Genomic DNA, 25,471 nt, shown 5'->3' with positions numbered 1-25,471 from the left:
TTTGTACACATAGAACATTGATCACATCAAAAGTAATTCATTATATATTATCTAAACATATCGAGAGTTCATTTTTTTTGCTTAAGTTGTCAAGTTCCAAGGATAAATAACTTTGCAGCAGACAAGAGGGTTTATGAGTTGGAGAGAGAGAGAGAGAGAGAGAGAGAGAGAGAGAGAGAGAGAGAGAGAGAGAGAGAGAGAGAGAGAGAGAGAGAGATGTGAAGTGGAGAATCAAGAGACCTGGTTGTTGAACGTGACAGTTTTTGTGTCATAATAATGTTTTTAAAACGAGAGAAAAAGGAATTGAAACTGTGAGTTATTTGGATTAACTAAATAGAGTAATAATTGATTAGGTTGAGTCAACCACTGGACGGCCGGCAGATCGTGCGCGTGGAAAGTCCAAAAGCTCATAAGCCATTCTTATTATAAGGAAGGAAAAAAAAACACACTCTCTTTCAGTTAATGTCTCTTTTCAAACCCCACATAAATTTTAATCTGTTGTTATGAGATTCGAGAAAGTAAAATTTTAAGTACTATTACAAAAGTGGATTAAAAATAACATTCTTGTGTAAATGGAACACTGTCCACCATATTTCATGAATTACAGTATATTCTCCACAACTACAGTTATAACAATCAGGCCCGGCGCTGGAGAGGTGCAAGGAGTGCTTTTGCACCATGTCACAATATTTTGGATAAAATTATAAGGTTTTTAGGCTCTTTAATGTTTCATATTTTGACAAAAAAACCCCAAAATTCTGAAAATCTACAAATAAGACCTTTACATTAAGAAATTTTTTTTTTTGGCACAAGGTGCAAGAAAAGTTTGAGCCGGCCCTGATAACAATGGTGTAATATTTAATATGTGATTTACGTCAGCAGACTATTTGTGACAATTTACTCAGAAAAAATCTATTTTTCACCATCTCTTCCTAAATATTTTTGTAGAGAAACGATTAAAAAAAAAATCTCATATGCATGTTCACATAAGTAGTTTTGTGAAATTTGGACCCAGAAACTATTTGAACTATTTTCCCCCATGATAAAATCATATAAGAAAACGTTCCTAAATAAGTTAATTACCTAAAGCACACTATTGGACATGAGCTAAAGTTGGTTTGTTTTTTAAATAGCTAAGGTGAATATATGACAGTTTCCTAAGAAGATTATAATCGTTAATATCCTAATTAAAATCTCTAACTTAACCTCTTAGGAGTATGCAGGAATCGCCAAAGAGGTTATATGAGCTTTTGGGTGACTGTTTGGGAGCTAAATGACGTCATTAAAATAACAAAAAAAAAAACCCAAATTAATATCGACCCTTATGCATAACTGAATTGTATACAATTACGTACACTTAATCAATTCAAGGTAAACCCGATCTTTAGTTAAGCTAGACAGCTAAGTGTCTGCTTTACGCAATACTAAGAGACAACAATATATATATATATATATAAACCTTACTGTATAAACTCAGTATCATATATGTGTGTGAATTTATGCAGTAATGCATAATGTTATCAAAGTGGAATGAAAAGTTAAGGATATGCAAAATCCCAAAAAGGATAAGAAATATTTAGAAGTACATATTAATAAGAAACTGACAGAGTTTCGTAAATTGATCTATGAGATTGAGTATGTATGTTCTTTCTTTCTTTTTTTGTTCAAATGAGTATGTATGTTCAATATCATTTAATACATGTACATTACAATAGGTTGCATAAATTTATGTATTTCGTTTTTTTTTTCCTGGATTCCGTTGAATAAAATCTGTGAACAGCTCGAAAGACCAAATCGGGTAATCAGATCTGAAATTTTCTTATACTAATGATTAGATTAAAATCAAATTGCTTTGAACTATTTACTCAGTATTTTTGGGGAGATTACTTTATAAAAGCAATCCTTGCCCGCACGACCAAACATTATTGCATATCAAACAAGTATTTTTTTTCTTTCTGGAAAAAGTATTATTATTATGCTTTATTAGTTACAATTTATTTGTTGGGTAGTTAGCTGGCAATTTGATGCCCCCTCAAGAACTTTTTTTTAAAAACATAAAGCCAAACAATCGACCACTTTTTAATTCATCAAAACATTGTCGTTTCAGTTAACATGGACGCTATTTTGTAATTTTAAACCTAGTTATTTCTTCTTGTTCTTGTGTTTAGTAGTACTATTTTATCGATAATTAATTCTAGAGAACTAATACCGAAAATTAATTGGAAGAATAAAATTAATCTAACAGCTTTGTCTTTTCCAGTTATGAAGAATTTTTTTTCCATTGTTTATCTTGCAGTATCATTTACTCTTATATTTTGTTTCATAAATATTTGTAAAAAAAATCAGATAATTTTTACAATAACAAGGCTAATTATGTGTGTAATTATACGATGTAATTTTGTAAAGTTAAGAATCACTTTAAAATATATTAATATATATATTTTGTATATTTAAAGTAGGAGTTTATTATGTGTGAAAGACTCTAAATCTTTGTAAAACAGGGAAGCATTAAATGACATTAATCCTTATCTTGACTACAAATAGCAGAGAACAAATTTTTATGAAAGAAAATGTTTAAACATGCAACCAGACATGAGTTTATAAATCAGACTTCTCAAATGCTTTATATTTTAAAACCAGAGGAAGAATGAAAGCTACTATAATACTGTCTCAAATACTTACACATTATGTCTAATCGTTATACATCCAAATCACCAAAATGCGGCAAGACTAGTCTACTTTTTTCTTTCTTGTTGTGTGCAACGGTTAGTCTATGAACTATGATCAAGAATATAATTCACATATCGGATAATATACCAAAGTCCGTCACATCTATATAATTAGGCATCATATGTCATAGTTAACTTAACGTACGACGAGAGTAACCCGCCCAGAGTTAGATACTGTACAAATGTGAAATATATTCATAATACACATTGGAAATCTTATACACAACATCACTGAACCTCTTGAGTCTTAAGAAACGTTAATCATTGCCGGTGTCAAACTAGGTGTCTATCCAGCTTCTTTTTTTATTTCCTGAATGTCGACATATCTTTTGACCCGGTCATCGGATTGGTTTACTTTTTTTTTTATAATTATATTGCGTATGAAAACTTTTACTACCTCCAACGTATATAAAGTGAAATGGTGAAAAAATAGCCATCAACTCATTCTTATAGCTAGTTTTGTTTTGTTGCCAACAATCATTCTTATACAGTTATTATATACAGTATAACGCTTTTAATTAGCTCGTTGTCCTTTCCTATTACTACAGATGCAAAACAACACTATTTAACAGAAGTTAGTATATTATGAGGTCATTAGTGAAATCTCCAAGTTTGGAAGTTAGTATATTATGAGGTCATTACGATAATAAGGTAAATGAACTAAAAGAATCCTACCAAACATATAATTAGAGATCAAGGTGCAACGTGTGTCGGATATTCCTCAGCATCATTGTTCATATTAAATTAACAAGTACTTAACCAAAATAACTATTAAACAATATGTGTTATAGACACTTTAAATATATATATTTGTGTGTGCAACAGACACTTTAAATATCGACGTAGATTTTTTGTCGAAACAAATATTTATAGACGTAGACGCAAACCACACGCATATATTAGAAAAAGGATAAACGCAAACCAATATCGAATCATCGGAAAATCACATATGTTAACTGATGAATATATGGCTGATTGGCTGCAGCGTTATGGATGATACTGGAGTAAATAAGCTCCAAATGTTTATACAGGCGCAAAATGTCAATAAAACCGGAGTCTCTTGAACCAAGTAGTTGACCACTTCTTAGAAAAAATGTGATTTTTTCGTCTGATCTTACCGTTTTATATAAAGTTCGCTCTTTAAAAAAACACTAACATCTACTAATAATTATCGTTTGAACACCTAAATAGATTGAAAGAAAATTTGCAAAGAGATACAAACTAATCTCTCTGTTTACAATTAGCAATAAGAGGCAATTATTTGATGTATCTTTATTAAATTTGATTCGGATGACGATTGGTAGGTGAAGAGAATGTCTTTATTCGTTACTCTATATAATAATTGTCATTATACGACCACCCTTTTTGCAAATACTAGACCACCTAATTATATATACTTTATTTTTAACTCTTCTCTTCTTTCTATATGGTTTCCTGATTTGATGATATAAAAGTATACGATTATTTCAGAATCTTTTTAATTTCATATTAAAACGTTTGTTACGGTTTGCGTCCGCCTCGTGCATTCGTCTTCTTCCATTTTATTGACTTCGACGTTTGGTGCATTGATTGATGTAGGACAAAAAACAATATGGCAACAATAGTCTATAGACAACAAGTAAAACTAACATTATTGAATGCATTTAGAAATATGAATATATACATTAGAATAAATTTTTGACCAAATATCATAGAGCAGAGAAATATATGATATATATTCATTTTTCCCCAGGTGAATCTCGGATCAAAACGCAGTTAATCTCCAAATTGTGTATATTAATGTAGCTATTTTTACCAGTTAACCCATCAATCCATCAATTATTATTTTCTAATGAGTTATTAGTTTGATCCAGTTAACCCATCAATTAGTCCAATATCTAAAATTTAGGTTTGTTCTTAAGAGATTTTTTTTCATAATGAAAGAACAGACATTATTTTTAATAATCCTGACATGATTTTAAGTAATTAGTTTAGTAATAGATTGTGACATTCCAGATACATTTAGTACAGTTATTTACTTATTTGACACAAATATTATATTTTTCTTTCCATTTCCAGTTACTTTTAAATGTCTTTTAAAAATGTCTATTTTGGATCTTGAGTTCTTGACAGCATTTTCTTGATAAATAAATGAAGAGATTAACTTCTAAAAACCAAATACATGAAAAATATGCATATACGAAAAAATAATATGGTTCACTTTGGATATTCTTCAGCAATTCGTTCTATACTTTTGACATTGGGTTTTTGTAACCTATTAAATTACAATTGACTTTGTTTTTTTATCACCTATTAAATTAGAAATTGACTTTTGTTCAAGAAATTTTAAAATATTTATTGTTTTAATTTCTGATGTTAACAGGTAATGCAGAAAAATAAGGTGTATTAATCAAATAATCAAATTCACACAAAAAAAAAACTCAGAAATAATAATTCTTACTTGCATAGTGTATTTGTAATTTTGTATTTATTATTTTTATTTTAATATCATTTGGCACCAAAGCTTGATATATGTGACTGTTCCTCGTCCGTTATATATTTCTCTGTCGTTTTCTTAACTTCTTCTTCTCATACTTTGACAGTTTTTGGTTTTTTAAAACAAAATAAAAAGATTTGTAATCGTTTAGGACCAATCATAAATAGTTTGACAACTTTACTGAAATCTTCCCACATTATATGGTTGGGAAGTATTTTCTTAATATAAAATAGAAAAGTCTTTTTACGGGTGAAATATATATTGAGATTATTATTCCTAGTTTCTTATCACTACTCAAGAGTCAAGAGTATGTTCATATTGTAACATTTGAGACTTTGCTATATGTTTTGGATGACAAAAAGATAATTTGATTTATGAAAAAAAACCAACATCATAAGTTAAGATTTTTTGATTATTTTGTAAAATTTATTCTGTAAAATCTCACAATTCATATGATCTACATTCAAGTCCGATATCTAAAAAAAAAACTATGGTAACTACAAAATGGATGAATAATTCTGAGAAATTTGTAGTGGACTTCTCTATCGCTACTTAAATCTTCTACAAATCAAGAGTGGGCCTATACTATACGGCCCAATAATTTCTTTGTTTTTGGTTCCACTCGCAACTTATATATAAACTAACTACGAAAATTAGGGTTTTCAATTTCTATAGAGTGTTGTTTGTCTTCTCGCCGCTCGTCGTCGTCTTCTAGCTTGCAGCTTCTGAGAAATCATGGGTCACTCGAACGTGTGGAACTCACATCCCAAAAAATACGGGCCTGGATCCCGTACCTGGTAATCTCATATTCTTTCTAACTCTTGAGACTCAGATTCGTGTTTCTCTATCCTGAATCTGGTCTTCTATTGCTCGTATTGGTTTGATTAAACTGGTGTTTGGTTTTAGATTGTAATCTTATTCATATCGCATAGATTTCATTATTGAATGCTGTTTACTTTTGATGTTCTGTTACTGTCTTCATGTTGATGTTGTTTTATAACACTTGATTCGAAATAGCCAAACTTGTTTGCTTGAATGATTTAACAAATAATGTCATGATGCTTTTTTTATCTTAAATTGGTTGGTTCAGCAGTTACATGTGTTTGTAAACCACATCAGTTTGCTTTTGTGTTATGAGATTAGTACCCTGTGTTGGTTGTTTCGTTCTGCCATGTTTACTGAGTCATGGTTTATGGTGTTGATTATGTTTGAGGTATCTAATGAAAAGGGTTGGGATGTTGTTGTTGTTTGTGTAGCCGTGTGTGTGGAAACTCGCATGGGTTAATCCGCAAGTATGGTCTCAACTGCTGCAGACAGTGCTTCCGTAGCAACGCCAAGGAAATCGGTTTCATCAAGGTATGTTATATATTACGGTTGATATGATCTTTCATTTATTGTGTGTCTCATTCTCTTTGGAATGTTTTACTAACTCATCTTGTTTTGTTTTCCTTTGTGTGCAGTACCGTTAAAGAAGTCTAATGGTGTTACGCAGAAGCAATTATTTGGTTGGGGTTTTCAACTTTCAAGCTTTAGATATTGTAATGGATTTGATAAATGTTGAACTATTTTGATAAAGCTTTTGAGCTGTTGAATCTTTTGTCTTCTTTTGTTTTATAGCCCAATCTTGTTCCACAATTGCTTCTCATATATAAATTTTGAGTTTTCTCTTTTACCTTTTTGAATTGTGTGTTGATATTACTGTTGGTCGTGCTGGCTTTACCGCTCTATGAACCATTGTAACACTGAATTTTGCAAATGTGTTGAATCACTGTAGATAATGACTCTAGTAGCAATGTGAATCAAAGATAAAAAAAAAAAAAAAAACTATACAGCTGTCCACAGTTAAGGAATGCCAATTTACCACTTATATGACACATATTAAATGGGAAATTTATGAAACAAAATTATTAACATAATCAAATCCTGAAAACAAAGTTATTTAACAAAATTACAGTTTGAAGCTATTTTTGTTTTTTTTCATTTAAACGCACGTGTGGGTCTGTTCGTAGTCCAAACAGGTTCTTCAGTTTCTTCTCTCTCGCGTAAGAAGACGAACAAAAGAAGAAGCGAACATGAGATGATGAAACGAGGGAACTAAACAAAAGTCCCTCTTTGCCTTTAGGGCAGCACAAAGGTGAAGCCTTTTTGAACTGGGTAAGTTTATTCTCTACTCATCTATCTTCTTCACCCTTTGATTCTCCCATTCTCGCGAGATGACCTCCTCTCGCTACTAATTGCGATGCTTGATTTCTTAATTCTAATTCCCTTCTTTCAACTTCTGAATTCCTAATTCACAATTGATTGTTTCGTTACTTCAATTCGTTCTAAAAATCCGATTTTTTCAGGTATGTGTTGAAAAAATTGAGGTTTTTAAGGTTCAGAAGAGAATCTAGGATCTTAAAAATTGAAACTTTACAGATGTGGTATTAAGGGGTTTAGTTTAAAATTGTTGAAGAATGGGATCAGAAGCAGCTCAAGGTTCATCCCGGTTAGATACGTTAGAGATTAAATCCCTTATCTTCCGAGAATTTGGGCATCAAAGAGCTGAGAGTTACTTCCATCAGCTCAGAAGATTCTTCGCTTTGAAGATCACCAAATCTGAATTCGACAAGTTCTTTATCAAGTCCATCGGTAGACAACACATCCATCTCCATAACCGTCTATTACGTTCCATCATCAAGAATGCTAGTGTTGCCAAGTCTCCACCTTCAAGATTTACCAAGAAAGGTGGCAGCTTTGTTAGATTTGGTAATGTGAATACGAAGAACAATCAAAGCCAGAAACTTTATGGTGATTCGAAGTTCAGAGACAGGCCGAGTCCACTTGGGAAGCCTCATTATAGTCTAACTACTACAAACGAGGAGTCTATGTCCAAGGCACAAAGTGCTACTGAATTGCTTTCTCTTGGAAGTAGACCTCCTGTTGAAGTTGCATCTGTGGAGGAAGGAGAAGAGGTTGAACAATTAGCAGGAAGTCCAAGTGTCCAGAGCAAGAGTCCTGTTACTGCTCCGCTTGGTGTTTCCATGAGTCTTAGGAGGAATGGTGCTACTAGAAAGTCTATTTCCAATGTATCTATGTGTAGCAGTAGTTTCAAGACTTGTCAGAGCATTGGTGAACTACCTGATACAAGAACGTTGAGGAGTCGGTTGGAGAGGAGATTGGAGATGGAAGGGATAAAGGTAACTATGGACTCTGTTAGTCTTCTTAATAGCGGATTGGATGCGTTTATGAGAAGACTGATACAGCCTTGTTTGAGTTTGGCTAATACTAGATGTGGGAATGAACAACGGGTAAGAGAGATGAATTACCAGTATACACAGCAAAGCAGAAGGCTTTCATATGTGTCGATGTCAGATTTTTGTGCTGGTATGGAGTTGAATCCTCAGATTCTTGGAGAAGATTGGCCTATACATATGGAGAAGATCTGTTCCCGTTCTTCAGAAAAGTAAAGAGTTAGCAACAAACACCATAGTTTTGATACATAGCATTTGATTTTACTCCATTGAACCTGGAATTTGGGTTTTTGGAGAGAGTGTTCTGGTTTGGTTTGCGCTGTTGAAAAAAGTTACTGAGATGTTTCAAGTTTTATTGGAAGAAGCTATGAAGAGAAGAAAGGTGGGTCTTCTTGGTGTTGTACAAGTTCTTTACAAATAGAAGTGAGATTAAGTAGTAGAGGTTTCGAAGTAAACGCCATTTGTTTAGCTGATTTGTTTTTCTCTCGTATATTTTTCTTTGTTTGCTCTCTCTCATGTAACAAAATTAATAATGAAAGCAAAAAAGAAGTAAGCCAATTTTTTTTGCTTTGTGTGGATATTGCCAATTGTCTTGTCACCATGAGGAAGGAACACAAGGATTCTTCATATATCAATAACACTAAATATAGCACCAGCTTTGACTCTCTACTTTTTGCTTCCTCATACATAGCATTTGTTGTAGTTTACTCTTTCCTTGTTTGCCTTACTCATGTAACAAAAATCAATGAAGAAAAGACTTTGTGTTAAATATCTTAAGGAGTGCAAGACATGTCCAAATGCTTTACATTTTAGTTTGACACTGAGATCTGCAGAGAGGAATCAAAGAATGCTGTGCTTCTTTTAGTAAAAAGCTTCTGAGCTCTATTTCTTCATTTTCTAGATTACATAATCGAATCCCCCGAGTAGAGAAAATTGTGTGCTCCCAAGAGAGCTGTTTCAACTTGTAATGGCAGTTGGCTTCGCACGGCTTGCCATGTAAGTTATGTAGATTGTCCATAGATACGAAAACGAGTTGCTCACAAGAGGCTGTAGACAAAAACAAAAAACAAAAAACAAAGAAACCAGAATTGAGTTAATAACCAAGAGAAATGAAGCAAAAAGGTAAATCAAAGTGAGTCCCCAAAATGAAAATGAAAATTGAAGTAATCAAAGCATACATACCTGTAAATGAACAGGGCAGAACCTGAATGTAACAAAATCACACAAAGGCCAATAGATGACACCGTTTAACATCGTGGGAAGTAGGTCCCTCTTCAATCTAGCAACTATCTCAGAACCGTTTTCACCTGAAAAATTAATTGAAAAAAAGTCAGACTTTGATGTCTGCAAGACAAGCCTAGAGAAACAATGTAACATAACATCAAACAAACTGTTCTATATCAACCCACAAGATTTGTCAACTACAGTTAAAAAAGTTTACCCTGTAAGGCTGCATTAGATGAGAAGAAAACAACATTCATGGCAGGGCCGTAGACCGCCTGTCCCATGGCCATTTTCTTAAACGTTGTGATCAAATCTCGCTTTGGAAACAGTCTTGACATGAGGTTGAACCAATAATGAAGTGTAGGACCTAAGATTAGTAACCCATAACCTGCCATCCTTGCTGTTCTTACCAAATCATAAGAGTCAACAGAATCTTGCGGTATTGTCTGTTGAAACATCAAACATAAACACCAGCTCTAAGTCACATTTATCAACAAAGAAACACAAACAAATCTAACAACTCAATTCACATTAACTCCATCCCCTTATGACACGTTACTGAGAATCAAACTAATCTTTCTCCTATCTCAAATCTCTAAAGCACCAAGGAGATACACTCACTTCTACTATTACAGTTTGTTAGAAACACACAATAAAATCTTAAGACTGAATCAACCAAGATCAAAATTAAGTCTTTGACTCGAAGAACATAAACACAGAACATATAACATCAACTAGTAAACTATGCATTTATTTATAGCTTCTGATTTTTGAATAAAAAGTTAGGAAACTACCTGAGAAGACAAGTCGGCGGCGATGTAAATAAGCGAAGAAGTGACGGATTTGGTAAAAACCGGCCGAGATTTCACCATACTCAAATACCAACCGATGAATCCAGCAGTAGAGACGGTCGAAGAAGAAGAAGAAGACGAGGAAGAGCAGAAACCAGAGACACCTGATGTTTCCTTTTTTGCTTTCCCGAAGAACTGAGGTGTACGAAAATAAGGTCTAGACTGCAACCGCCGTCGGACGTCTCCTCCTATCGGTAAAGGATCAAGCTTTCCGAAAGGATTCGTCGCCGCTGTTCTCTGTAATCGAAAGATCCGAGCTGCGTCGTTGGCAGCGTTTCTAAACAATGCGCCGGTCATTGTCCGTGTATGTTATGATGGCTCCGACTCCGAGAGTTTTGGGGGTTCAGAGGAAAGGGTTTTTATATATAACGGCGGTGGAGAAGCCAAACACAACACAGAGCTCTGTTTTTTTTTTTTAAGTGCCCAAAAATAAATACTAAAAAAGAATTGAAATTCAGAATTAATTTTGCAATTTAAAGACTCAGAAGGGATTATAATTTATTTCAAATAATTGAATCTTTTACGAAGGCTATTGTGTTGATTAGTGTTATTATTTGTTTTTTACTAACAACACTCAATAAACTAAAAAGCCAACCAAATTATTAGAGAAAACAAAGTAGTAAAAAATAAGTAATTAACCAATAACAATTAGTTGTTAGGCGTGTGACCGGAAAAGGTGGACGGGTCGGTCAAAGACCAAATTGTTTCTGTTCTGTGGTGTTCTAGGGTTGGTCTAAACGTCTTGTTCACATTGGTTAGTGTCGACGTCATCGTTTCTGACACGTACAACTTAACTCAGTGACGCTAACCTTTAATAGGAGCCACGTGTTGCGTTCGTGTCCCAAGTTCTGGCTTTGAGCCACTTTTTGTGAACTCTTTAATTTTAAAATGTAGTCAATAAATTACGTTAGATTGTTGGAAGATTCTTTTCTCTGTTCTTTTGTTTACTTTCGGAAGATTCTTTTCTCTTTTATGTCGGCATTTTTTGGTTGATTCTAAAAATTTAAGTATTAGCAAATGATGCCAGTATGCCACAAACACACACACCTAAACTTTTTTTTTGATCAACTAAAATTTTGTTTTGGTGTACTAGGGGGGAATCGAACTGTGGTTAGGGGAGTCAATCTAGGGGGAATAAACCAATTGTGCTACAGATGTTTGACTACACACACACCAAAACTAATATCATACTTGCGACAAAAACTCACATAAAAGAGGTAAATGATGTGTAGATGGCACATATATACTTAAAGTATATTTTTACTTTTAATAGGAAATTTAAGTATATGAACAAAATAATCATTCATTTTAAAACACATTTTGTTAAGTAAAACACGGAAACTAGAGATTAACAAAAAAAAAAACCAAATCAATCTACGGAGTAAGTAAAGGAAGTAGTAACACCCAAATCATACTTAGGGGGTGTATTGAAACCTTGATTTTGGAAAATTTTATGGGATTTAGAAAATTTAGAATTTTGATAGATTTTAGGGAAGTTGATATGATTTATGGTGAAATTCTTTCAAATCCCACCTAAAACCATGAGATTTGAATTTCTGTATTTTTAACTAAACAAATCCCTTTCAAATACTCCAAAATTCCTACAAATTATTAAAATCCAAATCCACAAACTGGTTTGAATAACAGTAGTTTTTTAAATCATCAGTTCAATAACAGTTGATTTCAGGAGATTTTTTAAAATCCATGATTTAATAACATAGGATTTGTAAATTTTATATAAATCACTAGAAATGTCAATTTGAATACACCCCCCTTAATTTGCAAGAAACAATAAAAAACCATCTAACAGATTAGAAGACTAATTTTTTACACAAGTTTCTCTCACTAGCTAATATTCCTTGGCATTCACAAGATTTTCTGATTGGGTGTTAACGAAATAAAAAGATGTTAATGGAACATTCAATACAAAAAAGTGAGTGTATTGTATCACTTAAATTGTATCACAAAATTAAGTAATGTTGTTTTAAATTACTTATTTAAAAATAAAACAAATAAATATGATTTAGCATCAGTTATTTAAGTAATGTTTTAATTAATTAATTTGACATCAATTAAATAAAATTGATTTAACTTTTATTTATTTGTATCAGTTTTTTAAAAAAATGATATAAATTATAGATTCACATCATTTAGATAATTGATGAATATATCAATTTTTATTAAAATCACTTTTTAATATGATACAAAATTTACATCAATAAAAACTGATGTTAATTTACACTAGCGAGAATTAAAAATCACTTATGTAAATTGTTTTACATTATATAATTTCTAATACTGTTACTTATTTATTTATTGTAAATAAAAAATAAAGGAAAGAATTAATATCTTAAAACAATTACTTATTTTCTATTTGTCAATAAAAACTTTATTTTTTTGTTGGTAGTTAGGGAAGGATTTTTACAATCCCACATCGACCACTTCTCAGTGAATGGTGAAAGATTATCTACTATAAATATAAATCTTGCCACTTCTTAAGTTTAGTGGAGATAACAACTAATTGTGGGCTCCACCATAAATATAGTAGAAATAATATATACTATAAATTATCAAATATGATTGAAATATAAATAATTAAATATTATATTACAGAAAAAATTATTTTAATATAATTTATTATAATTTCGATTTTAACATCATGTTTTTACAAATGATATTATTTGACATTAGTTTTGATAAATGATGCAAATATTTTATATCAATTTAGTAAAAATGATATAATATTTACAACATTTTTTATAAGTGATGTAAATGAACATTAATTCAGTAATTGAAACAAATATTTATTTCAATCGATATAAATTATTTGCATCAACAAAATGTAAATCATTTATTTAAATAATGCAAATTATTTTACCATCATTTAAAAATTGATACAAACAAATTAAATAAAATGATGTAAAACCATTATTTTTTTGTAGTGATTTCATTACAACTTTTGTACAACGTACTTTTGAAAGTTGAGTTAATGAACGATACAGAGTTAATGGCAAATACATAAAACATAGTTACTACAGAGCACCACCAAATTTTATTCTCTCGCAACAAAGAAAGAATAAAATATCAGAACCACATGCCTCATTAGTGAAAGAAATATCAAACGATATACTCAAAGGATATTTGTTCTAACCAAATATTCTATATCAAGAGGTTATTTTCGTTTTTAAGTTTTGTATCATTCACATTATAAGAAAACAATAGCTAGAGGCTCATACATGCTCAAAAACCATACTATCAACGTCCTAGACGAAAGTGGGTCATTGTTTGTCAATTGTCATTAGTATTAACAAGAAACGTAAAAGAGTCTCAATCGGCCTTTCTCTTTCGGCAACATAACTCTTGCTTAAGAAAGAAGGCGCTTTGTTATTGCAACCCAACTGTGGTTTGATGTGGTGTTCAAAGACATCACAACACAACCCAATTTTAAAAGGAGAAAACCCAACAAATAAAATAAAATAAGAAACATAAACCACGGTTCGGTTTGATTTTTATTTTGAAGTTCGGTTTATTTTCAAAACTCGTTAAGTGACAAGTCCGCTCCGGTCTGCCCTTTGATATCACACACACAATCTTGAAAATCTATATTATTATTTTCACAGCAACTTTAGCAAATAAGGCTTCAAATTGATAATTATTTACAAACATGCCATTATAATTAAAACAATTTTTTTTTTTAAATCGAATAACTATTAAATTAATTACTCAAATCTTAATCAATAGACCAAACAAGAAAATTATAATATTTGGATATGGCAACAATACCCAACCGAAAATTTAGCTTCTTTGATGCCACAAAATTAATAAGTAAAATCATAATCTAATTTATTGAAATGAATATTTTTAGTTTAGGAAAACCATATTTGAAAAAAACACATCATCAGGAAGCATAATAGGACTTCTTCTAAGTCTTTTCATCGGTGGCTCTTCTCCATCATTCATGGTTATCGATCACCTTTTTCACTCGTGTTTGGTTTAAAGTTTTCTTATCAAGTTAGAAGATGATCTTTATTATTATTCTATATATATAGAGATAAATAGATGGTGGAATTATCTCTCATTCCTAATTACCTCCTCATTGAGTATATTTCCAAAAACATGTACGTATTTTCCTATTTTAACTAAGATATTTTCCTTTTATCATTACGAAACAGAGTTAGAGTTAGTAAAATAAAAAGATAAACAACAAACATCTAACTTTCCAAAATATACACCATCAATAAGTAAATCTATACTAGTATTTTTGCAGCAGTTTTTGCTCAAAATTACTTTTTGGAAAGTTTTTACATTTAATGCATTGACTTTAATATTAGTTACCAAAACTTCAAAATTAATTATAGGTAAGATTTAAAAAAATAAGGAAATCTTTCTACCTCATTCAAACGTAAATACTGTATATGATTCCTTTTCATTTTTATTTGAATTTATATTTAAATTATCTTGAATTATACTATAATACATTTAGTTAATAAAAATTTGTGATTTTTTCCTGCATATGATGTAATACAAAAATTTTAAAACGGACATATATTACTCAATAGATAAATAAAAAAATACGGGTACAATATCCCACATTGTCTAAAAGAATTGGGCAGTGGTTCAGAGTCATACTATAAAAAAGACCAAAATGATTCCGAATACAAATGAGTAGAAAGCTTGATTTATGAGTCATTCAAACTTTAAAAACTTTTATTTGGTTTATTCCGGTTCTTTATTTTAAAGATTTTTAAAAGGTTAAATATGATAAATATTATACTGTAGATACACAATAAATATAAAAAATTAAGATGATATAGTGTGAGTTAAAATATCTCGGGACGGGGTTATATAGCGGGACGGGTTTTATCGATATTTATATAAATTAAAAAATATCATTAATTCGGTGTAACAGTGGTAAAACATCATTTCATTATTTTGTTAACACTGTCGGTATCAGAGAAAAGACATATTTAATTAAATTGATTGAATAAATATTATGTAAAAAAATAATTATATTGCGGTATTATATACTTTATTTAACAATTATTATATAACTATAACATATATAACCAATAAATACAACTTATAATTTAAATATTTTTGTTATAAATAATTTTGCCCTGCGGTATACTGCGGGTCCTAATCTAGTTATACATATTAAACTAGTTTGTTTTACAACTATTTTGTATCATCATTAACGAAAAATCAATAGTAAATTATACATTAGTAAATAGGAAACTTCTCCGGCTTTGAAGAGTACTACACATGTAATCTGAATTCTTTTAATTTATAAATCTAAATTTTGTAAAAAAATATATGGACAAAAGAAATGTTTCATTTTACACAGATATGTCACACACATTGTGTATTGATTGACTGAAAATATCAAATAACAAATTGAAGTAACGTCTATTTTGTTCAGTGTATATTTCCAACCATATTTTCATTATAAATATTTTGAATCATTCACATTATAATACTGTATAAGAAAACTCAATAGCTACACACGCCCAAGACGGGTTTGTGTGTATATCTCTATTTTGGTTTGAATAATAAGAATATAAAACTGTACACGAGGGATCCATCAAGATTGTCAATGATACTTATTATAAGGAAGCTGTCAAATATATGCGGCAAACTCTACAGCCCCCGCCTCATTGTATCTTTAGCTGCATTACATCCACTTGTACATGTAAAAACTGATTTAACTATTTTTGCCTACGTGTCTCATATTGTCCTCATGTTCATCCCTTAAAGCTGGAATGTCTCGCACTAATTTGATGTTTGTTTTTTACTTTTCTAGCTTCTGTTATTTGGAGGTCATGTAGATGAAGCGATGAAAATGGTCGAGGAGATGTGCAAGAAGGTACATGACATAAAACCTTTCAGGTACAAAGATATATTTTTCATTCTCTTATCTAGTATATGCACCCGCCTTAGGAATTTAGATTATGTAAACAGATGATTTTGTGAAGTGGGTTTTGGTTCTTTTGGTCAACTGTAGGATTAAGGCCCTAATGATGGAGAAATTTCGTCGTAACAGCGACATGCTTGCAAAATCCTATGAAGATATCTTAAAGATTGATCCTAGTTGTGTAACTACCCTTAAGAAGCTTATTGGAATGTGCATGGAAGGTACTTAAGATCAATCCATCAAACACCTTTTAGCCTTAAGACCTTGAATCCTGCCTAACTTGTTAATAAGACCATATGTTCTGTTTTAATTACCTGCAGATGAGTATAGTAAAGAGTCGCTAATCGAAATGCTAGCATTGCATGTAGAAGCTTCTTTTCCTGAGCCTGAAATTTGGAACCAACAAACATATTCTGTCCGATACAACCCGACAACCACAAATGTTCGCCAATACATTATGGGCTCTTCGGGCTAAGTGGTGGCTGAACCGCCATTTCTCCCCAGGAATGCTCGAGACAGAAATAAAAAACGGTATGTTAATAGGAGACTGGGAGATGATGAGTTACAAAGCGGCATGTGCAAGTCACATCTACGGACGAGACTTTGGTTATGTAACAAATGTTTACCAACAGTTGAAGAATAGCAACAACAGAGAGTTTTTCAACTTCTTGCGAGAACACAGAAGGAACTGGAACAAGATTTACAATTTTGAGTGTGTGAAGTTCACTTAATAAGATTAGATGATAGCCATTCTTCTTCCTATACCTTTCTCTTCTCCAAAACCAGTGCCTCTGATTTACAGATTGGGCAAACGTTCATCACAAGCTAATCTGTGATTAAACCGGATTGTCAAAAAAAAATCGAACCGGATAGACAATTTCATGGTTTGAACGGTTGAACCGGTAATTGCCACAAATCCTGCTTCTGATCCGCATGCAGTTGTAAGTCTCTTTGAAACACAACTATTGATTTCTCAAGAGCTCCAGATATGGAGTCCATCTCACTTGAGGTAGCTTCCTAACAAGGATAAAGTTATCTTGAGCTAAGATAGAAGTCGCATGTCAAAACTATTATGGTCCTGTCATGATGTCGTAAAACCCCTGTTCCAGATTATCTTAGTGTATATAGTATTCCTACTTGTATTCGTGCTATAGATGCATTTTTATGAGCTTTTGTTTGTGTCTAACATATCATATCAGTTTTGGTTGTTACGTTATCTTCGAAATTCCATGTTACTATTCTAGTGGAGTCAAATGATATTTCCAATGTGAATTTCTTCAGTGGCTTTTCTGATGCTATTGCTTCATTTGAGAAAATTCAGCTCCCTCAGCAAGAGAATTCGTTTGACTGGTGGCCTCTTTTTGCTCCACTATTTGGACCTTCTTGTGGCTCAAGCTCCTGCTAAATTCAATGCATCCTTTATCACAAGATCAGCAAATTTTTGTAAGTGATGAAGTTGCATCTGACATACAGATTTTTAGCTTACTATTTCCTTAAACTTAAGACTGACTATTGAAACATGCATTTGAGAATCTTATCAAGTTCTGGAAATTATTGTTTTAGAAAATTGATAGAATCTTTTAGAATCTTGTTTACGTTCACTATGGAGTCTTTATTGTTTTACTTGTGTAAATAATTCAACTTGTGCGAAGATCTTCATTATTCTTATGATATGAAAGCACTCCACCGAGAAACATTTATATGAATGGGATGGTTTAACTTATTTTCTGCATTAGGAATTGGTTTCCTGCGAAGGAAGCTTCACTTAAGCGTAGTAGATACATCTTAGAATTTCTTTACAATCTCCACAAAGGTCATGATCCAAGTATTCTTCCAGCTAGTTCCAAAAGTGAACCGCCTCATTGTGGAGTATCCAACAAGAATGATCAAGCAAATGAAAGCAAGAATGTGACTGAGAGCAGTAACTGGAGAAAACCATTTGATGATTCCTCATCAAGCGTTACAGACATTCCCCAAACAAAGACTTGCTCGCCAGATCTGATTCTTAGCAAAGAAACTTATTTACACAGGAGGATATGACCACCAGTCTTCTCAGCTCCGAAAGGTCTTTATGTCGCTTATAGTGGTAAAATTGTCTTTTCTATATCTTCAGTTTTAGATTCTACTGCTAAGTATCTTATGTTGATAGCTATCACTGACCAATATGTATTCAGTGAGCTTATGTTGATGATAATCTTCACATATGCCAAATAATTTCGTTGCATTGAAACAAGTTTCTCAGCAACATCAATGACATACATCTAATGAACTATTATTACCGTGGCTGCACTCTACAATCTCTTTCGTACCTCTTATGCTAAACTTACCCCACTCGCCAAAATAGGTCTCATCGTATCCAATCATAGCGTTCTTAGATATCGACATACATACATCGCCTATCCGTATCGGGGAATTGACATATTTCCCCAACCGGGTCATGCCAAGAGCCTTCGTGTCTCGTCCCTGACCAATTAGCTCCCCATTGGAACACAAGCTGGTCATTACACTGCAAGCTTAAGCCATCCTTTGGGGAAAAACTCCATTACACTACTATTTTTATCCATTAGAAACAAGTTAGTGAGTTGTGCACCGTGTGGTGACACTAACACATCGGTCTTCTTCATCAGCTCCACTTGCTCACAAAATGTTAGATTATTCGAATATGAAACATTAAGTTCACACCCATCTACTTTGTCACACTCTCTCTTAAAGACATCAATCACCATAGACTCATTTTTTGAACAATATATAATCATGTATATATAGTGGGCCAGTGACCTAGGGCTTCTTCTGTCTCTTTGCAAAATGACGATTTTGCCCCTACGACCAGGTGGGCCAGATCCATGACTTCAGACCCTAAATCTCTTGAGAATCTTCTGTTTTGGCTTTAGCAATGTTGGGGCAAAGTCCATATCCAACAGAATATATCTATTTGATTATTGATTTCATGTCTCAGTGAGATAATATAAAGTTTATTGTTATTACTCTAAATATCCTTTTATAATGTAATAAACTAAATTTTACCCCGCGGTACACCGCGGAGTTATATTTTATTTTAGAAAAGAAAAATAATTTGATTAGTAGATTAACTATATATATATATATATATCTGAGTATATGACTAATGTTTTGTATATTTTAAATCTTTATCCCTTATATTTATACATTAATTAAAATTTAACCCATGTTCTAGCATTTGATTAATAATATTTAAAATTTATGCTAATGTTGCTATAAACCGTTTTGAAATAAACTCTGTTTTATGACATTTTTAACATTTATAAATCTAAAGATTCATAATATTTTAATTTTGATTAAGTTTAACATAAAAATAATCATTTTTTTGAAATAGTGTTAAAATATAAAAAGGTATATTTATTTATTTAATAATTTAGGTAGAACTAATTAGTTTCTATAAATACATTTCGAATTTATTTATAATAATTAAACCAAAATTTATGGCATATGTTCCTTTAACAATTACTATGTATAACAATTAGTTTTTATAAAAAAATGAATTAATTAAATATTTAATGTCAGTGGCATTTTCTGTAAATAGTACTGAACTTCAGGAATTATTTCAAAAATGTTTCTGAAAATGTATATATAGATTTAAATGAAATTTATGTATAAATCTACTATTTATAAAAAGAATATATTTATACATTTTTTTCAAGAAAACAAACAAATAAATGCTCTAGAAATCACATGAAACTTGTATATGAAATCTCAGTAAAAGGTGTTCACGTCATGTATTGTTCTTAAGAAATGGGAGGCATATGTTTGATTTAATTATAGTTTTAAACAATATGATTTAATATTACAACTTCTATGTATTATTAACTTCTATATACGTCGCGGGTGTCAACCTGGTTATATATAAAATAAAATCATTAGATGAGAAAAAAAGGAAAACAACCAGAGAAACCCTAATCCCCAATTCAGCGATTCGAATCGAGGAGCAAAGATGATGCGGAACATGTTTGCTAAGAAGGTAAACAAAGATTGACCCATCGTATCTTATCATCCGGATTCTCATTTTCTGTTCCATGATTTGTGATTACCTTTGTATCTGCAGTATTCTGGCAGATGGACTCACTGTCGCGATTTCACCACCTCGCTATCCTCTTCCTCGACCTCCTCGATCTTTGAACGTGTATGGGACAAGCAGTCAACTGGTAGTCTTGTCTTAACTTTTATCGGTGGATATGTTGGTGCCTACGCTATAAGTGATTTCCTGTTTTGAAATCAGGGTTTGATATTTTCGCTGGAAACAAATTTCAGATCGTTGACCAAACCCATTAATTCATCGTCAATTGCTCTTTGCAGACTTTGTAGACAGAACAGCTCGCAGGGAGAAATTGAATATAATGATGGAAGAGCATGAAAAGTATTTTGATGCGGTGTTGGATAGATGTTACAGTGTAAGTAATGTTGTGACTGCTTTAATCCAATTTAAGGTTTGTTTTGCATTGAGATAGGTTGTGGAATGCTACATGACACAATTTAGATGGTTGGTTGCATCACATATCTCGAAATTAAGACTCTAGTTTCGTTTTCCTTTTTATTTTCTTTTACTCAAGCTTACAACTTCTGTTTGATATTTTCTCAACCGTTCAGCCCCGGCTCGTCGATCCTAAACTTTATCCCTCCCAGAACAACCATGCCCGCGCCGCCAGCAAGACAAACTCTCAGGCAACCATGCCCGCGCCGCAAGACGAACTCAGGCAACCATGATCTTGCCGCATGATCTATATATCAGTATCTTTTGTTTTCGTGTTTTGAGGATATATAAACATGTTTCAGTATTACTTTCAACTATCATGCTTGGACCAATCTTCTCTTTGTATTTTGTCTCTTGTCGAATTCCTCCTTTATGTGTTGTGTTTCGTCTAAGATTGCTGCAAAATTTGTGCGAGTCTTTCCATTCCATTTCTGTATTTGTTCTCTCTCTCTCTCTTACGACGGCAAAGAGTGAAAACTTTAAACTCCTCAGGCCTATAACGAATCTTAGGCCTGGCCTTGTTCAAGTTTAAAACTGTATAACTCATGTTTGATACAACAGAGATTTATGTTAAAAAAAAAAAAGGTACAGCGACTGAACAGTTTAAGCCTACCTCTCAAAAGACTTTTGAGAGTGTTTCTGAATGTCAATCTATTTCCCTTCCTTATCCAAGTACATCGTTACAGAGTTTATTTATATAGAGGCTATCGTTACAAACTAGTTACAACAGTCCCGATGATTATTGAAAGACTAAAGTAAAGAGGAAGAATAGGCTGAGTCATATTCTTTTACCCTCCTGGAGTTGCAACGTCGGTGAACGAACTGCTGTCGAAACTCATTGAACAAGGATGTAGGTAAACTCTTTGTAAAAGATATCTGCATATTGTAGAGAAGAAGGGACATGCAAAACTATAACATGTCCAAATAGCCAGAGGTGGAACGTCTAGTGTCAGGACAACCACCCCAGTCTGAGTACGCCGTAATATTACCCAGTTTGGACCGAAAGATTTGTAAACCATGTTGCATAGTTCCACTTAAGTACCTTATGATGCGTTTTAAGGCTTGGAAATGTTTTTCTCGAGGATCAAGCATGAACAAGCACACTTCACTACAAGAAAACAGGCTAGAACTGACAAGCAGATCCGTCAGTTTCCCGTCGGAAACAAAGATTACTGACAAAAAACTGACGGAAACGTCCGTCGGGTACAGATTGTCGGAAAAATATTTCTGTCGGTAATCTGTCGGATATTTCTGACAGATTTCCGACGGACAATTACCGACGGATTACCGATGGTACCTATTGTCGGTAATTCTGTCGGTAACTGTCAGTCAGAAATCCGTCGGTAATTGTCTATCAGAAATCCGTTAGAAATGTTTTTACCGACGGTTTACCGACCGAACTATATTCGAAAATATCCACCAAACCGACGGTATAACCGACGGTTTAACGACGTTTCCGACAGATTTCCGACAGAACAGTTCCGAGAAAACTCCATCATTTCTGACAGATTTCCGACAAAATTTTTTTTTTTGTTTTTTCAAAAAAAATAGAATAATTATACAAATTTGCATTAAAATTGAAATGCTTATATATTTAAATTCAGAAACTTAAAAATATTATTAAAGTTAAATTCAGAAACTTAAAACAAATATTATAAAAACCAAACTAAAGCAAATTAAAATTCAAGAAAACCTAAAAAGCGGAATGTCGTGCCCGTGTCTCACTCATGAACGCTGCTAGCTCTGCGTCCCTCTTCTTGTACTCCTCGTCCCTTCTTTTGCATAGCTTGTTCTTGTTGGAACTCTTGGGTGGGAGCAAATGAGAAGCACGTTGTAGGACCTTGCTTCGAGGAGATTGCCTAGACCGAAAACTCGTCCCTTGGTTTTAGTGGACTCCGATCCATCAAGAGATTGTAGCATCGAATCATCAAATCATCAAATCATCAAATCAATAAAATCATCAAATCTATAAAATCCAATTATTGTTAATTTAATTCATCAATTATCAAAATTCAACTAACAATCACATAAAAAAAATCCAATTAACAAATTTTAATTCATCAATTAACAAAACTCTTTTTTTTTTTGAGCAAATTATCAATTAACAAAACTCAAATAACAATTTAATTAAGAAAATTAAATTAACAAAATTCAATTTACAAAACTCAATTAACAAAAATCAATTTATCAATTCAAAAAATAACTTAACAAAATTTGGGAGCAAAATTCAATCCATCAAAATTTCAATCCATCAAAATTCAATTGTCACAAAATTAATTTCATCAAATCCAAAATACAATCCAAATCCTCAAATCAATAACACCCAAACAATTTCAATTCATCAAATCTTATAAACCTAGCATATTCCTAAGATATCTAACAAAACTAAGAAAATTAAAAGGAAAAGAGAGACTTTACGTCATAGCTTCGCCGGAATCTGATGAGAGAAGAGCGCCGGAGAAGGGAGAGAGATCGCCGGCCGGAGAAGGGAGAAGGGAGAGAGCTCGCCGAAGAAGGGAGAAGGGAGAGAGTTCGCCGGAGAAGGGAGAAGGGAGAAGGGAGAAGGGAGAGATCGCCGGCCGGAGAAGGGAGAAGGGAGAGCCGGAGAGATCGAGAAAAATAAAAAATTGTCGGGATAGCTAAGGGAGAAGAAGACAATTACTTAGGTTATATCGAAATTTCCGACGGAAAACCGACAGAAAAACCGTCGGTTATGGCTAAAATTCTTAATTTCAATTTATTTCATTCCCGGGTAAAAATTTCGAGACCCGTCGGAAATTTGTCAGAACTTTCCGACGGATTTCTGACGGATATTGATTTTCGACGCTAGTTACTGACAGATTTCCGACGGTTTATAGCTTAAACTCATTGATTCCATAATTTTTCTTCATAAATATGCATATATTATGTGTTTATGATAACCATGGAATTAATTCTCAAAATAAGGAATTCTCAAAATATGCATATATTAGTTGAGGTTTTTTTCGGGAATTTTCCCATTTATTATACTATAATAGTTATTTATTTACTAAAATTTTGGACAGAAAATAGTAAGATGGAATTAATTACGCAAAAATTAAAAATCTACCTTCGAGTTACAATAAGTTTAATAAAAACAAACTATTTTGAATCAGAAGAGTAACCAAAAGAAACTGATATCCGTCAGAAATCCATCAGAAAGGTAATAATATAGGTGGCTACATTTACCGACGGATTTCTGAGGGATAATAATTCAATTTCGTCGGAAATCTGTCGGAGTCAAATTTTATTCGAAGTACATTAATAATGAGTATATTTACCGACCAAATTCTAACGGGATATTCTGACGGTGGGCTTTGGTCGGTAATCCATCAGAAATGGTGACAGATTTCTAACGGATTTTTTTCGTCTGTTTTTTTTCGACGGAAAACTGACCAACATGAGTCTTGTTAGAAATCTGTCGGTAATCCGTCGGAAATTACCGACGGATTACTGGCCGTCAGAATTTTTCCATCGGTTTTAGCCTTGTTTTCTTGTAGTGCTTGTTGAACAGCATAAGTGATATCCGGTCTGGTAAATGTCAGATATTGAAGTGCGCGTGCGAGTCGTCGATAGTTTGTCGGTCAGAAATGGGGTCACCAGCGTCTGCAGATAATTTTGAACTGAGATCAACCGGAGTAGCTATCGGTTTACAGTCAGTCATACCAGCTCTTGCTATGATGTCCTTGGCATATAGACCTTGAGAAAGAAGCAAACCAGCTAAGTTCTTTGAATCAAAATATTTTTGAGGAAACCGAGCATTGGAATATTCACCTCCATTATCACATTGAAAAGCTTTGATAATAGAGTTGAATTGGGTTTTTACATAAGAGGAGAAATGTAGAAATATTGAGAGTGCCTCACTCTTACGTCTAGGGGATATACCCAAAGAAAGTTTGAGTAGTCATCAAGAAATAAGACGTAATAACGAATTCCACTGATGCTAGATATTGGAGATGTCCAAATATCTGAGTGAATGAACTCAAAAGGGTTTAGAAGAAAAAGAATTTGATTTATGAGAAGGAAGTTTCAGATGATTTCCAATTTGACAAGCATTACAGCATGAAAGTAATTTGTTGGCAACAACGGCGGCTCAAGTTGGGATTCAATTCTATCATGTTCTAAAAAGGATCACTGTAAGTACAGTACTCTCACGTTTACTCTATTAATGACTAACAAGTTGTTGTTGAGATTGTGTTTGCAGAGTCGTATATATACAGAGAGCAGAGGAAAAAGTCATTGCATTTGAGGACAGTTAAAGCGTTCTAGTAAGTCTGGTTTAAAAGTAGGCTCTTGTTATGGACTAAATATTAGTATTATTATTATATATAAAATCATTAGAAGGATGAAGGAACGAGAGAAAACATACAGACTTGTTAATGTTATTACTCTAAATATCCTTTTTATAATGTAATAAATTTAAATGAAATTTATTTATAAATCTATTTAAAAACAGAATATATTTATAAATTTTTTTCAAGAAAACGAACAAACAAATGCTCTAGAAATCAGAAGAAACTTGTAT

At 32.6% G+C, this 25,471-nt stretch overlaps 4 protein-coding genes and 1 pseudogene across 6 annotated transcripts; 4 read left to right on the top strand and 1 right to left on the bottom strand.

Moving 5' to 3' along the window:
* Nucleotides 1-5,819: 5,819 nt before the first annotated feature.
* On the top strand, nt 5,820-6,877 carry LOC109128049 (small ribosomal subunit protein uS14z/uS14y/uS14x). Its single transcript, XM_019233748.2, has 3 exons — nt 5,820-6,002; nt 6,462-6,561; nt 6,666-6,877. Exons 1-3 carry the CDS (start codon nt 5,941-5,943, stop codon nt 6,672-6,674), a joined length of 171 nt encoding a protein of 56 aa, XP_019089293.1. The 5' UTR covers nt 5,820-5,940; the 3' UTR covers nt 6,675-6,877.
* A 234-nt stretch (nt 6,878-7,111) lies between these two features.
* On the top strand, nt 7,112-8,996 carry LOC104729857 (uncharacterized). Its single transcript, XM_010448880.2, has 2 exons — nt 7,112-7,359; nt 7,551-8,996. Exon 2 carries the CDS (start codon nt 7,662-7,664, stop codon nt 8,652-8,654), a length of 993 nt encoding a protein of 330 aa, XP_010447182.1. The 5' UTR covers nt 7,112-7,359; nt 7,551-7,661; the 3' UTR covers nt 8,655-8,996.
* A 188-nt stretch (nt 8,997-9,184) lies between these two features.
* LOC104729856 (uncharacterized) lies at nt 9,185-11,109 on the bottom strand. Its single transcript, XM_010448879.2, has 4 exons — nt 10,457-11,109; nt 9,880-10,108; nt 9,621-9,745; nt 9,185-9,485 (listed from the first exon to the last, which is right to left on the bottom strand). Exons 1-4 carry the CDS (start codon nt 10,808-10,810, stop codon nt 9,396-9,398), a joined length of 798 nt encoding a protein of 265 aa, XP_010447181.1. The 5' UTR covers nt 10,811-11,109; the 3' UTR covers nt 9,185-9,395.
* Nucleotides 11,110-12,418: 1,309 nt separating this feature from the next.
* Nucleotides 12,419-17,155, top strand: LOC104729855 (uncharacterized; annotated as a pseudogene). The gene is made up of 5 exons (XR_758348.3): nt 12,419-12,446; nt 16,068-16,202; nt 16,314-16,399; nt 16,515-16,645; nt 16,745-17,155. The product of XR_758348.3 is annotated as an uncharacterized LOC104729855 (transcript).
* A 3,088-nt stretch (nt 17,156-20,243) lies between these two features.
* LOC104729854 (uncharacterized) lies at nt 20,244-21,356 on the top strand. Of its 2 annotated transcripts, none has more exons than XM_010448878.3 (4): nt 20,244-20,418; nt 20,503-20,602; nt 20,754-20,848; nt 21,045-21,356. In XM_010448878.3, the coding sequence occupies exons 1-4, from the start codon at nt 20,392-20,394 to the stop codon at nt 21,159-21,161; spliced, it is 339 nt and encodes a 112-aa protein (XP_010447180.1). In that variant the 5' UTR covers nt 20,244-20,391; the 3' UTR covers nt 21,162-21,356. The 2 variants fall into 2 exon arrangements, with proteins under 2 accessions (XP_010447180.1, XP_087335609.1); XM_087479483.1 differs by having other exon boundaries at nt 20,279-20,418; nt 20,503-20,653.
* The last annotated feature ends 4,115 nt before the right edge of the window (nt 21,357-25,471 follow it).

The sequence above is a fragment of the Camelina sativa genome, chromosome 12 (assembly GCF_030686135.1).
Source record: "Camelina sativa cultivar CO46 ecotype springtype chromosome 12, ASM3068613v1".
In the NCBI taxonomy this organism is placed as follows: Eukaryota; Viridiplantae; Streptophyta; class Magnoliopsida; order Brassicales; family Brassicaceae; genus Camelina; species Camelina sativa.
The sequence above is the reverse complement of the archived record's forward strand: the minus strand, read 5'-3'. Positions and strand labels throughout refer to the sequence as shown.